The sequence below is a fragment of the Chelon labrosus genome (assembly GCF_963514085.1).
Source record: "Chelon labrosus genome assembly, chromosome: 20".
NCBI classification, from domain to species: Eukaryota; Metazoa; Chordata; class Actinopteri; order Mugiliformes; family Mugilidae; genus Chelon; species Chelon labrosus.
In genome coordinates, this window is record NC_140353.1 from 8092311 (window position 1) to 8110475 (window position 18165).

Here is an 18165-nt window from a genome sequence, read left to right on the forward strand (position 1 = left end):
CACGCCTTTGTTTTGCCAAAGAAGCTTTGAAGAGACCTGAATTCTTGCTCAAAAGTGACCTGGAGGATGTCACTGGCTCCTTTTAATATATCTACAAACAGACGTCTGTGTTAGATTATTAGCTACTCAGTCCATTTATAGACTAATAGTACTCATTAAGCTGTGTCATGGCACTGACTGCACTGAACGTGGACATGATAAGATGATAAGCTTTATTGACCCTCACAGTGGAAAAAAACGCTTATCATCGCGGCTCAAATTCAGTCGAAAACGATAAGAAAGTGAGAAAGAAAATAGCTGAGTCATCTGACGAGATAAGGAGGACAATAACTGCCAAGCGAGGTGATAGCTGTGATACAGTTTACGAGCAGCTGTGGAGATGTTATTAAGACGTTTAGGTTCCGTGGGATTCCTGGATGCGTCCACGAGAAGGAAACTGACCACAGATCGAACAGAAGGACAGACTGAATAGGAGTACTTCCAAACAGATAAACGTGACGGTCGAAATCGAGGTGCATCAGCTCCTCCAGAATACCTTAAGACCGCCAGTGACTTTAAAAAGCACCCAAAATTGTGTCGCGGCCTGCTATGAGCCGTGATCTCGATCACAACGAACGAAAAGATAAATAAAGGATGGGAGGATGTACTCAACAAGTGTGGAAGCAACAAAAAAAAGTGACTGATTGCTGTGTAGGTTAAAAAAATGTAGGTTAAAGGTTGCAATATTTTTGACTAGTAGGCCTACATTTTGTTGTGTTGTTTCAAATCCAAAGCAGAATATGAGTTTTATCAGATGTGATATTGGACTATTTTGTCAGTTTCGATTTATATTGAATGAAAGGTGTGATGTATGTGAGATATAATGCCACCAGACAGGATGATTCACCAGAGCAGAATCCGGAAATGGAAAAAAAAAAAGGGCAGATCCAGAGACTTATTGTTTATTATTGCATGAATCATAAAACTTCGCAGGAACAGCGGGAGATTTCCCCTGAAGCCTTATTATTGCGGCTATACAGCATATTGCGTTTCCTTATTCCTGCTGGACGATAGATTTTCAGCTGTGTAATTCTTATATAATTCCCAGTGCGTCCTGTCCTGGTCGAGGTTCAGTTTCAGTTTGAGGAATGCCGCTCCCGACTTGTTGTCTTGCAGGTCTCCGTACATGCGTACTGCTCGCTCGCACAATGTTTGCAGTGTAAAGAGTTGCAGAGTCATGGTGGTGCACGAATTCCTCCCCTCAGCCTTTGGACGGACGCCCTCAGCACATTTCTGGCCTTTGACGACCGAGGACGCAAGGCTCCGAGCGGCGGCCGCAGAGAGCAGGGGAGAGCACTCGATGTTATTGGATAACCCTCGCGTAAAGTCCCCTACGTGGTTTCTGTGCGCCGCGTTCTCGTGCGATACGGAGTCAAACAGCTGCTGTCGTCCAGGTGCGGGTCTGTAGGTGAGTGAATCTGCAGCTGTTAACGATCTAAAAGTGTTTCAAAACGCCGGGGGGAGGCGCCCCGTTGAAAAATCACGGTGATACTCAAAGAGTTTGCGGTCTTACAGCAGCACTCGTGACGTTACTTAACGCGGTGTGGCACCATTAGCGCACTGGAGAGTTCCTAAGTTTGTTGTCGACCAGAGTTGATTTCCTCGCTGGTGCGCAGCAGATCCTTAAAGGGGAATTGAAACTTCAGCTCGTTTTCCTTTAGTGCACGATTTGTTGTACGTATACAGAGACGGCCTGAGCGCCAAATACGGCTTACGTGAGCCGTGAAGAACTTCAGTTAATCGATCACAAGACTCGGATACAATTTCGAGATATTCTTAAGGTACCAGCGTGAGTATCTGCCGGCTTTCCCTTCTCTGTGTGATCGTAAATTAAGCGTGTGTGGCCATTTTTTTATATATATATTTTTGTGTTTTGTTGTCATTTGTTTTCACAAATTTGTTGGATTATTTCCTCGATTAATCAGTTTGCTCGATGAACATAGGCTATTCAGTGTATGCGGCCATTTAACAGACCCAAACTTATTTTACAACCATATGAAAGATACAACAAATGAAAGAATCTGCAACCATGAAACATTTAGCATTTTATTTTTCTTCATAAAAATAAATAAACATTTATGGCAATTTTTTTGTGGTCTTCTTGATTAATCGGTTTGGTTAATAAAAAGGCAAAAATGAAGAATAACAGCCATCAAATGAGGACATTTTCAGCTTGTATGTCCATCTAACAGACCCAAATTCATTTTACAATTATTTAAAAAAAAAATTTGTTTTTTTTTAATAATAATAATAATCTGCAGTCATGAAACATTTAGCCCTTTATTTTCTTATAATAAATTAAAGGGTAAAACGGTTGCATATTCACTTTCCATTGAACCAGTAATTGACTTATCACATAAATCTTAAAGGATTAGTAAGACAGGAGAGTAAATACCTATTAAGTATGAACTATAGAGCTCAAATAATGAGTCGGTTGCTTCATTAGTGAATCAGTAGAACATTAATCAACAGCAATTATTCATTTTTGAGTATCAGAAATTCAGTATCAGAAATATTCTTGCACTAAATGTGCCCACTTTAGCAGACATGGTTAAAAGGTTATTCGAGTAAATAAAGTTGTATATCCATCAGTAATAAGAGCTGGAAAGAATCCAGCATGGCACAAAACGCACTGCAATCCCCCAAAAGAGACCCTCAATAATATACTTTTTTTTGTTTGTTTTGTTTTTGTTTTGCATCGATCAGTCACAGGTCCACCGTCAGTTCAGCGTGTTCACAAACGTTTCTGTGCACACACTTTTAGAGATAAGGGCTTTTTTTTTTTTTTGCTGTTTGTTTAATTGTGTGTTAAGCGTGTTTCTGATAATAGAAAGTGTGCGGACAGTAGACACCGCTGAACAGTTGTACTTCTACTTTCTCGAGTGTTGTCCCAGGCAAGCACTTGGCTGGGGTTTCTGTTTATCAGACGTCTGCGGAGGAAACTTTGGCACTGCTTAAGTCCTCAAGGTTATCAGCTGCTGTTTTTAAAATACGATGAGCTTTTAGTTTTGGTGTTATGACTGAGATTCTTTTAAACAGAGGGGTTGCTGGCTTTCGGGGGGGGGTTGTTTTGTGCGCTTTTGTCAGTGGCCGCCTTTGGTCTGAGTCAGCTGCAAGATGACATGGAAGATGACCTGGCAGAAGAGCTTGTGTCGCGGCTTTTGTGCAGGATTTCAAAAGAAGCGTGTGTCATTACAGTTCGGCAGAATTGGACGGCGGTTAGGCGGGAGAATCTTGTTTCCTCATGCAAAATTCTGCAAGATATACTGTATATTTATGCTGACTGCACAGGCCGCAGTCAGCAGGTCACCGTGCTGCTGTCAATGGTTAACTCTCGTACTCTCTGCCTCGTTCGTTTCTTTTGTATAAGACCTGCACCGTGATTCATGAAGAAAAAACTTATCTGGTTCCAAAGCGTTTAAAGCAATTCTCTCTTTGGTTTTGGTGTCCTATAATAATACTACAAATAGTTCTAATTTGTCTAAACGCAATGCGACTAAACCACAAGGCAATACCACCTATGGTGTTACTGGTATCTGGCTGAAATCAATAAGCTGGTCAGGACTAATGTCAGTGGACTCACTGTGTTACTTTGAGCAGTGCTTTATTGGAGTAACCAAGCTGTACATATTACACAGCTACTTAAATCCTGATCAGGAAAGGACAGGCTGATCTGTCCAATAACAATGGCTCTTTATGGAAAACTCTATTGTACTGACGACTTCCTCTATTTTCCTCGAACTGATCTTATAGCTTTCTTTTTTCTGAATGCAACTCCTCTCTCTCTTTGTTTTTCCTCCTCTCGACCCCCTCTCTCTCTTTCTCCCTCCCTGTGTTGCCCTCCCTCCTTTTCTGTCTGACACTTTTGGTCATATGACCAGCGAACAGGCTGACTAACTGCAGGGTGAGATGTGAGGCAGCTCGAGGCGGAGTGCATTTGATTGTGCAACCCTTGCAAAGCTCCTTCACTCCTTTTTCGCTTTGCTTGTGAAATCACCCGCAAAACCCGTGAGGAAAAAAAAACATATTCTGCTCATGCTTGTGGTGCAAAGCAAAAAGGCCCTTGATTTGTCCCTTTACTGCTACAAATAGATCTTCCGCTCACTTGTGTATTGATTCTGAGATGAATGCACTGTAGCTAACAGGCAGGATAACATGAGTCTCGCTCTTCAGCTCAAGAGCTGATTTGTTCTGCTTCAAGCCGTAACAGCGAGTGACACTCGGTGGAATGCAGAGATTACATGTTTGCTGGATGCGCCTTAAGTCTACGCTTGTAGGCAAGTCAATGATCCCACATCTTTGCTCATTTAAATTCAATGTAAATACTTCAGCACAGTCAAGATGTAAACGATGACGGGTATATAAGCTTGGAAGGGCATGAATTTGTCATGTTGAAAAACCTGTCTAGCTTAAATCTACCTGGAAACAAGTATAAGTTGCAATTAAGCCAAATAGATAACATTTTATTTTTTTAAATTTTGAATATTTTTAGTTCAATAAATGTCTGTTGAGTCGCCATCTATCGCCAAATGAGCTAACAGGTCACGTAAGAACTCCTTACGTTTACATCATGAGACATTGGGTGTCTGTGGAGACACTCCCATGCAAAAGAGCAAGCATAGAGGGTGAGAGTACACTGTAAAAAAATAAATAAATACGAACTTAATGTAACATTACAGTATGCCTTTTTGGTAGCCATAAATTTTAAGGTAAAATAATATGTAAATTACTATAAAAATCACCTTATACCGTAAAGATGTTTATGGTTAGTTGCTTTAAATTTAACAGTGATCATATCATATCAAGCTGTTTACAGTAATTAAAAAAAACAACAACAACAAAAACATCCATAATATAAATGTTTTTACGGTAAATTATTGTAAAACGGTGAATATAAAATAAACTAAATTACAGCATATCTCCGTAATAAAACAGTACAACTGTATAAAATTTTATGGTATTTTATTGAAAAGTTCAGTTTTACAGTTCAACTGATGAGCTATTTGCAAAGAGGTCAAAACATTCAGGATATTCAGGATGTAATGTGTGAGTGAGTGTGTGCTAGTAGTAATAATTCTTTCTCTTCATTTGACCCATCCATTCATTCACACAGTAGTGTGTACACTCGAGAGTATGTATAAAGTTAGTGTTGTTGTTTTTTTTTATTTCACAATCTCCATTTTGAATTATCGCAATAAAAGCTGAGTCTTTCACAAACTTGGCTCACGCTTGGTGTGTCTGCTCCTCAATGACCTCCGTCCTCCTTCTGTGTAGGTTCACTCTTAAGCACAATCCCCAAAATATTGACGTATTCCTTGAAGAAAACAGATATTAACTGTTGTGTATATTATTGGATTTGTTCGTTAAACCTTAAATGACAGTGCTTTATCTGTCCCGGCTGTATTGAGTGGTCATGATAATTGTGGAGATGTTTAACTCGTACCGAGGGGCTTATTAACCAACATGAATCTGAGGAGACTCTTAATTAGTGTTCTGTTAGAGGCCGGTGCACCATTTAAACCCATCAATTTATTTTAAGCTGACATACCATGCTTGCATCGTCTTCTGCAGGTGTGGAGTAACCAAAAAAAAAATCAAATACTCGTGCAAACATTTTTTACTCGTGCACATTTTTTTTTTTTTTTTTTTTGACCTCCAAATTCAGACAATACAAACATAAAGATTGCTGGTGCACTTTCATTTCACTGCTCCCACATGTCCCGTTGCATAACTTTTATGACACTAATTAAAGACAGGTTCCATCTGTACAGAGCTTAGTGGCGTGATGATGATGATGAAACCGGCTCCCTCTGAGAGCGAGTACTGGCTCTGCAGCCGGCGCGCAAGTAGGAAGTACGTGTGATTCAGAAAACCAGGGGAGTGGCTGGTCAAGGCCGGCTTCTGGTGTCTGGCAGGGATTCATTCATACCTTCTGTTGCTTTAAATAGTGTGAATGTGTGTTCTGTATATGTTTGTCGGCCGGCGGCTGTCTGCACAATCTCAGTCACTCCTCCGTGACTCACACCCTGACTGTTAGCAGGCTGCCGCTTGGCTGCGCCTTTTAAAGCGAGCACAAAGTCGGGAGAAAAAAAAAAAAAAAGACTGTTAACATGACAAATTATCAGGCTTATCAATGGGAGAAACAACTCTTTGTGGTCACGGTTAAGTTGCAGTTATCGGTTGATTAACGGATTATGTGGTGTTTTCATAATCGGTTAATTGTTTCGGGTCAACATCCTCAAGTATCACCAAATGTGATTGTTTTATTAAGGATAAACTCCTCCACAACGAGGCCTCCTACTGAAATACATCCATGGAGTTAATCAATCATCCTATTACAGCATAAAAATGGTAAATCCTTAGTTACACTTTAACACGTTTGGAGGCTGCATATGAGAACATTTCCCTTGTAGAGTATTTTTAAAGCGACCATTTCCTTAGGTGAAAGCTGTGGCATGAAGCAGCTCAACAGAATACGTCTTTTCTGTTTTAGCTGCGAGGAAGTGAAACTCGAAGTGTGTGTGACGCTCGCTCACCCTCATATACACACACACACACACACACCACGAGGGAAAAGCAGCATGTTCACATGAGATTTTCTTTCCATTAGCGTCTTCTCAAACCACAAATGCTCAATTTCTTTTTTTTTTTTTTTTTTAACTTTCACCATTTTCTTCTTTTTTTTTCTTCTTCTTCTTCTTCTCAGGATTGGTACCACAAACGTACGGGGTTAAAGAAATCTGTGCTACGATACAACTGATTGCTGCTACACATTTGCCAACCACTTCCTCCTTTCTCCCGTGGAACGCTAAATGGCAGAGGACTCTCTTGGGACGTCAGAATGGATTACTTTGAAAACCAGAGAACCTATCGAATTTGGACGCGCAGCGCTTTGATGGTCGCGGGGTGACCCGTGCATTTGGAATTGCCTGATCCTGACACAAATGCTGTCAGTCATGTCGAAGGATGGACGTGTGGATGAGGGAGCGCTTTGTGGTTCACCATTAGTCTGTAAGGTTGTTTTTTTGAACGGAGAAACTCATGACATCAACACATTTTTTGTAGCAACCGGCCTTTTCCCTGAACTCCTGGCTGCAGCAGTGACGACCAACAGCTAGTACTACAATGCTGCCCACATTCCTAATTTCCCAGGACATTACTGCTTACTGAATAGGTTTTCTTTGTTAATTTTTTCGGCAAAATGGACGATCTAAGGACATCTGCTCACTGGAGCCTGTACATTGATGAGATAAAGACCAAAGGAATTTCCTCAGTTGACAGCCTGACCCCTATGGGGTAAGAACTAAAAGCCTTGAGCTGTAAAAGACTATATGACTCAACAGGTAACAACCCCTCATCACTGAAAAACTAAATCTGGAGCAACCCCTATACCATCTCCAGAATGCATTGCCCCGCAAGGAGGAAACGTCCAACATGCGACTCCGACTTCTCAGCTATCGTTGTTCCCTCGACGCAACTATTTGGGTATCTTGACTACACCGTGGAGAACCACGCCTCCAGAGCCTTCAGGGTAATGGACGAGTTCAGACGGCAGGAGATGTTGTGTGACCTGGTGCTGCATGTCACATACAAGGACAAGACAGCGGACTTCAAGGTAAAGATTCTGAGCTAATAAAATCATTATGATAACCCAAGGTCACTTTACTGCAAAGCAACCAACTGCAACAATAAAAACTGAAGTACACAAGTAAACTCGAGCTGAGGAGATAACAGGCCACAGTGAGAGCAACTAAAGCGAGTAAAGACTATTAAAAAGGAGGAAAAATAAGGCAGTTTGGTTAAATTGATTTTATTAATTAATATTAATAATAATAATCTTATATTCTTGTCAGTCAATAAACAATATAATTTTACTTTACACACGTGCTCTGAAGACGACAAGTTACTTAACTAATTTTGTTAGCATTAGCTTGCTGGCGAACTTAACCGCTGGCTTGTTACAAGTGTAGCTGAATCAGTTTATTAATTAAATGAATCTTAAAGAGCAACTAAATTTATTATTGAGTAATGTTTTTCTTTTTTTAAGTTAAAGCACCAAAAAGTCCAAGTTTCTGGGTCCTTCCTGCTTTTACGTAACAGAAATTGACTCTTGGACACAAGCATGTATTTGAAAATGGATGGATATTTTTTTTAAATGCTTATTTTAAGATTTTAAATAGTTTATAAAATAGAATAGTTTGTTGGAGTCCTACCTAATAAGGCACATATGTGGATTATCGTTATAACGTGCAGTGGGTCATTACATTTAATGGTGAAAGTTAGCTTCAGCTAGCTCATTCGCTATAGCTAGCTTGTGTTTTCTGTTAATTTAGTTAGCTAGCTTCTTTCTAGCATTCAGTTGGTCAGATAGTTCAACTTTGGTGCCTTATTTTAAGGCGTCACATGGAAAATAACTGGACTGGACCTGACAAACATGAACATTTTTTGCTAAAACAACACATTGATAGCTATCAATGCTAGCTATCTTGAGTAATTGCGTTACAAGAAAGAATAAAGGATCATATGATTAATTTCAAACATATACATGTTAATCATATACATCTGTATAGACAAAAACAAAACTGACTTTCTGAAATGTTTTTTCAACTTGGAAGCATTCATGCAGACTTGCAGGAGCAATTTTCTTCCGATTATTCCAACATCACATTAATTAAATCACTACTCTTGACACTGAGTGACATGCCCCTCATTATAACATCAATTTAACATCCAGGAAAATCAGACAATGTGTGCACTACAGATATACACAGATAGTTTTAAATTATATTTCATTTAAATTCAATTTTATTAAATAAAAATTAATTTACACCTTTACGTGCAGTTTCACTTTGACAGATTAAATAATAGTCATAGACTAAGTAAGCAGTGTTTTAATGTTTAATTATAATAAAACACAAATTTTTTTTTTCAGGTGCACAAGGTGGTCCTGGCCTCCTGTAGCCCCTACTTCAGAGCCATGTTTACAAGCAATTTCAAAGAGTGTGACGCCTCCGAGGTCACCCTGCGCGATGTCTGCCCCGAGGTGGTGGGAAGACTGATTGACTTCGCCTACACCTCGCACATCACAGTGGGACAGCAGTGTGTGTTGCACTTTCTTTTGGCTGCTATGAGGTACTTGAACAGCAGCACGTCGTTTTGTTAAGAAAATCAAGGCGTTGAAAACTTATATGTGGAGAGTTAAATAAAGCATTAAATGAAGACAAATGTGTATTTCTCCTTGTCTGTTCTGTTTCTACAAGGTTTCAGTTCGAGGATGTGGCCAAGGCGTGTTGTGATTATCTCATTAAGCAGCTGGAACCGGGAAACGTCATTGGCATCGCCCGCTTCGCAGAAGACATCGGCTGCACAGAGCTGTACCAGCACAGCCGGGAATACATCAATACACACTTCAGTGAGGTGAGGTAATCAATCAAACGCTATGGCATAAACGTTTATTTCTTTTTAGAGATAGTCATGTCAGGTCAGACAGATTCATACCCCCTTGTACTTTATTCTACATTAAACTTACCTGTGACATAGAGATAATATAGGCTTTTTACCATGTTATACTCACAGGGCAGAGAGAGACTGAGAGCATGTTTAGCAAAATCAGACTCATATACACTGTATCGCGATGAGAAAAACCTCTTTGGTTGTTTTTGTACAGTGCTGCACCCATATCGTCCATAGCATTGAACCAGATCAGGTAGGCTCCTCTTATGGGGGCCATGAAAACACAGTTTTGTAGTAGACCAGTGTGGTTTCCACATTGAAGGGTCCCACGTTTCCAGTCAAAGAGACAGAGAATTCCACTTTGGGTCCATCTCTATGAAGCAAAAAGTGTTTTATTATGTGGCAACTGCAAAAGTAATGCAGTATTTGAGTGTAAAGTGTTTTTTTTCCCCCTCCATCTCCTTTGCTTGCTCACTGTATTAAAGTAACACTGCCTTGCTCCTATCCAGCTCTGCCTTTAGATCCTTAACTGAATTCTGAGTTCACATTCGCTCGCCGCCAGTCTGCTCTCCATCAATTTCGGGTGCTCCACCGTGGGTGGTGCTCAGTGCTCACAACCCGCAACTGAGGTCAGGCTGAGAAGGCCACCCCCACCTGAGCCGACAGTCAAAGGGTCGGCAGCAAAGCTGTGGCCCTTTTCATTTTGTCTGCGGGTTGCACAGATTAACCTTAAAAAGCCGCATGTAGCAGGCAGTAAGTCTCCAAGAAGCTACTGAGCATGGCAGTTTTTATATGTTTATAGTATATAGTCAGTGGTGTGGTGGTTAGCACTGATGCCTCACAGCAAGAAGGTTCTGGGTTCTGTGTGGAGTTGTTCTCCCTGTGTCTGCGTGGGTTCTCTCTGGGTACTCCGGCTTTCTCCCACCGTCCAAAGACATGCTCGTTGGGTTAATTGGTGATTCTGAATTAGCCATGAGTGTGAATGGTTTTCTGTCTCTCTGTGTTAGCCCTGCGATAGACTGGCGACCTGTCCGGGGTGTACCCCGCTTCTCGCCCAATGGCAGCTGGGATACGCTCTCGCCTCTCCCTCCGCGACCCTTCACAGGACAAGCGGTTACAGAAAATGAATGACTGAATAACTTAACATGGTACCCAAGTAAATAAAATCTTAAATGCCACCCTGCTGCCATTCCAGGTGACCAAAGAGGAGGAGTTCTTCAGCCTCTCTCACTGCCAGCTACTGGAGCTCATCAGTCAGGACAGTCTTAAGGTGCTCTGTGAGTCTGAGGTGTGTACTAACGGCCATGTAAAAAAACAAATGTATTCAGTATGTTGGGTTTTTCATATATCAACATGGGAATCAAGGTTTAAAGTGTGAATTTGATCCGGAGAGTTGGAGTTTCTGCCGTTATCTTGAATGATCTCAAGCTATAAGCGAAAAGTATACCTCTGACAGGAGTGACTCTTTTGTTTGTCAGGTGTACAAGGCCTGTACAGACTGGGTCCGCTGGGATATGGAGAGCAGATCCCAGTACCTCCATGCCCTCCTGAATGCTGTTCACATCTATGCACTGCCTCCGAAGTTCCTGAAGAATCAGCTTGCCTCCTGCCCCATTCTCAGCAAGGTACACCACAACCCTACAAGAAAATGCACATTATTCAAAATATACAAAAGAATACTTAAGTTTTCTACTGTCGTCAGACTGTATAATGTATATTTTCCCCTCTCTTCCAACTCCAGGCCAATTCCTGTAAGGACTTCCTGTCTAAAATCTTCCAGGATATGACTCTGAGGAAACTTCCTCCTGCACCGAACCGTGGAACCCAGCTCATCTATGTAGCCGGCGGGTACTTACCTCATATATATATCCTCGACAACATATCGTTATAGGCTGCACACTCATTCTAAGACACTATTTGGCAGCTTTCTCTGAACCGTGCAGTCACAAACCAATTTTGAGACGGCACACTTTGTCCTGGTAATGTGCTCAGACTGCATTCTTATGGATCCAGAGAGTGAGTCAGTCTGCCACCGTGTGGTGATTAGCAGCTTGCAATTCTGCCTGTGCCTGCATGTGAAAGCTCCCGTTCTTTACGGCCTTTAGTCACCATGGCCAGCTTTAGGTTGGCGTATCGGTTTGTCTGTCTTGACTTATTTAATGGTCATGTTGTTCTGTTTTATGGACCTGATTTAAGTTGTAGAAGCTTAGATATAATCAGGTTTTTCAGTTAGTTCCTGGCTGACAAGATAATTACTTTTATTATCACATGAACTACATTGCAAAACCTGATTTCAAGCCCCATCTTGCATATCTGTGCCGTATGAATAAGTATATGGCACAGCCCTAACCCTAACCCGACAGTGATCTGGTTAATTTCACGCTTCCTATTATCTGTTCCGTCTTTAGATACCGGCAGCATTCTCTGGCCTCCATGGAGGCCTTCGATCCCAGGAGGAATATCTGGATAAAACTGGCTGACATGGGAACTCCGTGCAGCGGTCTGGGAGCCTGTGCTCTGTTTGGACTGTTCTACACTGTGAGTTGCATCAGTCATGTCACACCACCAATGAAATGAGTTTCAGTCTCTGAAAAACACACTACTTGCACACGTCTGTGTAAAATGTGTTTTATTATTTTTCTTTTTTTTTCTCCCCAATAACCCAGGTCGGAGGCAGGAACCTGTCGCTCCAGAACAACACCGAGTCCAACGCTCTGTGCTGCTACAACCCCATGACCAACCAGTGGAGCCAGCGAGCCTTCCTCAACATCCCCAGGAACAGGGTCGGGGTGGCCGTGGTGGACGGCTGCATCTACGCCATCGGGGGCTCCCAGGGCTCGACGCACCACAACACCGTGGAAAGGTGAGACTTTCCTCAGAGTAAAGCTCTTCACTGCGCACACTTTGTCGGATCAAGTGCATTTACCTGTATTTAATTAAAGATAATGGGATTCAGCCTAAGGAGCAGTCAAGAGGTGTTTTCTGGTGTTAGCCTAATTAGACAACGTCATGCACTCATTCGAAACGTGTTGAGACAAACTTCCCAGGAATGTTGATCTGGCTGGGAATGCTTTACATCTCGTTGCTCCCAGGAGGAGTTTTAATGCTAAGAAAAAGTCTGAGAATGACAGGTTCTGTTGATATTATTCGCTTTGTTTTCCACGTCTAAAGAACTGCTTGAATTGTGACTTTTTTTATATATATATATATAAATATATATATTCAAAGGTATATATTTCTAAAGGATGCTAGCCACAAGGGAATTATTAGAACTAATGAGACACGAGTTGGAAATCTTCTCACGAGACGCTGCAAAATATTAAGAAAATTGAATGTGAAACCAGTCAAAGGAGATGAGAGCATTTATCGTAATAATAGTTGTCACAAAAGGCTCCTCTCCTTTCCCAGCTGAATCCAAGCAACATGCAAGCGGCTCAGCGGGGAGTCGTACCTCCCTGCTAAACCGAGTTTTGTAATTTGTCGCTGATACGTGCCGGGCTGCAGATGCGCACGCAGTAATTCCGGAGCGTTCGCAGCGCCGGGTCATTGACAGCACAATGACCCAAGACTTTAATTTAGTGCTTCTCTGAAGGGCACTTTGCCAGCGACAGGGGTCAGGTGATGTAATACCGGCTACCCTCCTATCAGCAGTTTACAGCTGGGATACGCTCAATTGCAGCAACTGAGCCAACATCCTTTTAATCATTAACCGGTCCAAGTACACGCAGTCCAACCTACCTCATCGATGTCCAGTTTGTTCTTGTTGTTGTCATACCTTGCATTATTTGCCTGATATTTCCGTGTAAATATGCTTAGGAAATGTCTTTATTTACTTTCATTCTTAATTAAGACAATTAATTAATGGAGCTCTCATATCTGTTACTTTAATATGGTGGTACGGCTGTAGGCTAACTTAGCTTAGCACAGGTAAGGGGAAAGCTGGTATGGTCTAGATCTTTAAAGTCCCTTTTAAAACAGTTTTGATGTATATACACCGATCAGGCATAATATTTTGACCACTGATGGGTGAAGTGAATAACAATATTCTGCTGGGAAACGTTTGGACCTGGCATTCATGTGGATGTTACTTAGACATGTAGCGCCCACCTACAAAAGAACAGACAAGGCACCCCTTCCTGCACACACACAAAAACGGTTTAGGAACAACTTAAAAAAAAAAAAAACATGAAGAACAGCACAAGGTGTTGACCTGGCCTCCAAATTCACTAGATTCACAGAGGGCCCCTCCCCTCAATCCATAGGACCCAAACGCCCCCCATTAACAACATCCTGTTGCCAGACACCACAGGACACCCTCAGAAGGCCCATGTCCATTCTCTGATGAGCCACAACTGTTTTGGAGGCACAAAGGGAGACCTACACAATATTAGGAAGGTGGTCATAATGTTATGCCTGATCGGTGTATATCATATGTGTGTATTCTTTGCATAACCTACACGTATAACCACCTGGCCCAATACTTACTGAAAATGTAGTTTTGTGGTTATTGTCGGTGGTATTTTAAAGTTTGCCATTTACTGGAAAACAGTTTAAAGATGTTGATGACTCATCCTGCACCCAGGGGCGTGTACTAATTTTGAAAGCTTCTTAACTGTATTGCAACACATTGTATATTATTTGTTTAATCTACACAAAATGTGCGAGTTTTGGATTTTAAAGGTGTAAATCAGAGCAACTGGACAAGATGGGATAGATTTAGACTTTCCTCTTTTTGTGTTACAATAGTTTAAAATTAATTCAGTCAGTCTTTATGCTAATTAGCTAAGACACTAAGGGAACAGGGAAAACGTAATGTCTTTATAATGTCAGCTGGACTACGTGTTGACTTTCTTGTCTCCGTCTGCTCTCTTTGGCTTCAAGTAAAGCTCATCAATAGTTGCCAAACATGGTTGCCAGCTTAACCTAATCCACTTAAAGTCGACTGGCTCGCGCAGATTGAGGAGGTGGCTGCACACATGCGCTCCCCTGCGAATCAGTTTGAAGTCTGAAGCACCGATACATTAATTGGATTATTTTAATTGACTAATATGGCTTTGGAAATTGTCAACAGATTATCACTGCACTGAATACTGAGCGCGCGCCGCACAACTGCTGTTTGGTTTGCAGGTGGGATCCGGAGTCTAATCGCTGGTCCTTCATCTGCCCGATGTCGGTGGCTCGGCTGGGGGCCGGGGTGGCGGCGTGCGGGGGGGCTCTGTACGTGGTGGGGGGTTATGATGGACAGAACCGCTGGAACACTGCTGAGAAATACCAGCCTGACACTAACACCTGGCAACAGCTGGCTCCCATGAACACTATCCGCAGCGGGCTGGGTGAGTTGTGTTCTTTCTTTATAAGAGTTTGAGATTTAGAGAAACCAAATGAAGAAGTATTTTAATTTTACTTTATGACCAATATAAGACTACAGCCTGCTGCAGATTAGCTCAGTACCAAACTTCTGTTCAAACATAACAGAATCTGACCAATCAGCAGCTCTGGAGGCCACTAAATAACGTGCGCCCGCTCAACAGATAGTCCCCCTGTAAAACTGCAACGCTGATGACTTCACGTGTAAATAATATAACGGAGCTAAGCGCTGCACTTACCTACAGCCAGGCTCGCTGTTCCTCCACCATTTTTTTTTTTTCCCCAAGCTAAGACAACTAGCTACTGTTTCCAGCTAAATATTTATGAGAGCGATATCAATCTTGTAATCTAAAACCTACATACCTGCCAGCACTCATGTTTGTGCTTGGGTTTCTTCCATATTTCAAGGCCATGTCCTGGTTCCCTCCGGGTTTGTGGTTTTCTCCAGGGAAACTCCCGTCATTTGCATGTAGCCAGATCATCTATGAAACATAATCCAAACACTACATACGAATTTTAAGACCAAATTTAGCTTTGTAGCTTGCCGGCTTCATGACTTGGTTTGCTAACTTTGCTGTTATCAAAATGTCTTCACAATTGCCAAGAAAGCTGATGTTTTTGTTTTTTTTTATTTAAAGGGGAACTACCGTTTTTTACAACCTGGATGTTATTTCTGGCATAAAATATGATCATTTACTCACCCATATAACTTTGGTGTCATTTGGAGTCGTTCGGAAGATATTTAGAGTGGGAGTGATTGGGGCACCGAAACCCATCCTCTAAATGATGCATTATCTGCCACGAAACTCATTCATTTCACCAATATTTTGTTACAATACGCTAGTGCTAGATGACATCAGGGCAATAGCACTAGCGTATCATTACAAAATATTGGTCAAATAAACGAGTTTTACGGCTGATAATGCGTTATTTAGAGCCTGCGTTTTGGTGCCCCAGTCACTCCCACTATATGGATATACGATGCGCTCCAAAGTTATATGGGTGAGTAAACGATTGTATTTTATGCCAGATATAAGGACCAGGTTGTAAAAAAACAGTAGTTCCCCTTTAATTTGATCTCTTTGTCTTTCCAGGGTTGGCATGTGTGAACAGTTACCTGTACGCCATAGGAGGCTACGATGGGCGGAGCCAGCTGTGCTCGACGGAACGCTACAATTTGGTCAGGAACATCTGGGAGCCCAGGGCCTCCATGCAGTATTGTCGCAGCGCTCACGGAGTCGCCGTCCACCAGGGACGCATCTTTGTCCTCGGTCAGTTCCATCTCTGATCAGACTAACATCACGAAGGGTTGAATGGAAGAGTTTTGTGGTCTTGCGCGTTACTTTTAAATTAATGAGTTATCTTTAAACCCGTTTAGGTTTTTCAGGTGTCTGGGGACATGCTTAATGAAATATGTTTCTCTCATTAGAAGCCTTTTAGAGTGTCTGTTTAATTAAAACATGGTTCAGATCCTAACAGTAAACAGATGTGCAGCAAATTACAAATAACAAGCCACATCGGTAAATTAAATCGACTTCAAATCAAAGAGCAACAGCACAAAAATATCATTCGCCAATCTGTTTATGAACAGAGAAATAAAGTGCAACTTATTGATACTGTGTGTGTGTGTGTGTGTGTGTGTGTGTCCGTGTGTGTGTGTCCCTCCAGGAGGTTTTAACCAGCACGGCTTCCAGTCCAGCGTCGAGTGCTACTGCCCCGAAAGAAACGAATGGACGTGCGTCACCGACATGCCCATCGGACGCAGCGGCATGGGCGTCGCCGTTACCATGGAGCCCTGCCCTGGCAGCCTGCCAGAAGACGAGGACGAGGATGAAGCCGCGTAGGATGAAAACCTGCCCGGAAGTCTCGAGTGATTAACAAAAGGCGCGCTGCTCTCCAGGACGTTAACTAAACGCACGATTCCACGATAAAGACGTCGCTGCGCCTCGTGGCCGCCCAGCAGGTATTATGGGAACTAAGTCACACAAACAAAATGACAATGAAGGAGGTGCTACGGACATAATCTAAAGTATAGTTATTTAATTAAATATTATTTTCATTTTTTGACCTTCAGTGTCCTGATTTGTAATTCCTCCCTCTGTCTCGCACCTCTTCCTACCTCCGTCTGTTTCTCTGTCCAAAACGAGCACTTTTCTCTCGCGTCACCGTGTGCCAACGTAGTTTCACCCAAAGCTGCCATTTTAGGAGTTGATTTTTGTTTTTTTTCTGTCATTGTTGTCATGTGAAATCACTGTGTTTTATTTTGAGTTCGTAAAAAAATAAATCGAATTAAATATGTAAATTATGAATATGTTATTTGTCTTTTTATAACTCACCGTCTCTCGTGCACAGATGTGCAAAGAATGGTGTATGCAACTTCACGTGCGCTGCCACTAGATGGTGGAATAAGTCCAAAAACAGCTGCAGCACTTTTTCTTTTCTTTTTTTTTTGGGGGGGGGGGGGTTGCTGTGTAAAAGAACTCCTCTGACACTGACAGCTTAAAAATAACAAGGTGGAGAGAAAAAAATAAAAATAAAAATAGGGGGGCTCTGAATCTTTTCCTGAAGCACAATAATACAACTATGGAATGTCTGCGCTGTGAGCAGTGTTTGGATAAAGAATATTTGTCCGTGTTTTATGGCCCAGAATAATTAGAGCCCTCACAGAAGCCTTTATTCCCGCACGAGAAAGACACTGGAGTCACTACGGCGTTAGTCATCAACCGCAGACGTCACTTGTGTGTGTTTACCTATCCCTCCCTGCACTGCTGCTCTCTGTCTCCTCCATGGCTCACCTGCAATTATCCCAGCAGGCGACCAAAGAAGACAGTCCTGGACGGAGCTATTATTCAAAACGCCGCCTCATCACGCTTTCTGATGAGATTTCTGACACAGAGAGAGAGAGAGAGAGAGAGAAAAAAAACAACAAAGGAGAGGAAAAAATGTTCACATGTGTTAAATTGCCTTTTCTGGAATAATAGGTCGGCAGGTGATTATGGTCTCGTGTTTGTCTCCCTTTGAATGTGTCTCCGATTTCAAACTCATTGGCATTCATTATTGACAGAGCAACCTGTTGGGCAATGAGCAGAGATGGAGGAGGAGGAGGAGGAGGAGGAACCAGCAGCGGAGTTGCGGTTGTGTGTTCGGGCCCCGGAGAGCGCGAGTGGAGACGGGCGAGGCAGCAGAGGGCTCTTACTCACTACTTACATCCCCACACAAGAGCAAGTGACTCACATGGCGAACGCATGACGCAGGCATCTCACACACATTTGCACATGGATGCACAAATGCGTGTGTCTGCGCGTA

General features: G+C 42.2%; 1 protein-coding gene across 3 annotated transcripts; it reads left to right on the top strand.

Annotated features, from left to right (window-relative positions):
• The first annotated feature begins 912 nt into the window (after positions 1–912).
• keap1a (kelch-like ECH-associated protein 1a) lies at positions 913–17162 on the top strand. Of its 3 annotated transcripts, none has more exons than XM_084569229.1 (12): positions 913–1828; positions 6746–7654; positions 8972–9171; positions 9300–9456; positions 10688–10780; positions 10971–11117; positions 11234–11340; positions 11901–12030; positions 12159–12355; positions 14620–14825; positions 15954–16130; positions 16528–17162. In XM_084569229.1, exons 2-12 carry the CDS (start codon positions 7442–7444, stop codon positions 16701–16703), a joined length of 1803 nt encoding a protein of 600 aa, XP_084425355.1. In that variant the 5' UTR covers positions 913–1828; positions 6746–7441; the 3' UTR covers positions 16704–17162. The 3 variants fall into 3 exon arrangements, with proteins under 3 accessions (XP_084425355.1, XP_084425356.1, XP_084425354.1); XM_084569230.1 differs by having other exon boundaries at positions 913–1820; XM_084569228.1 differs by having other exon boundaries at positions 913–1447.
• The last annotated feature ends 1003 nt before the right edge of the window (positions 17163–18165 follow it).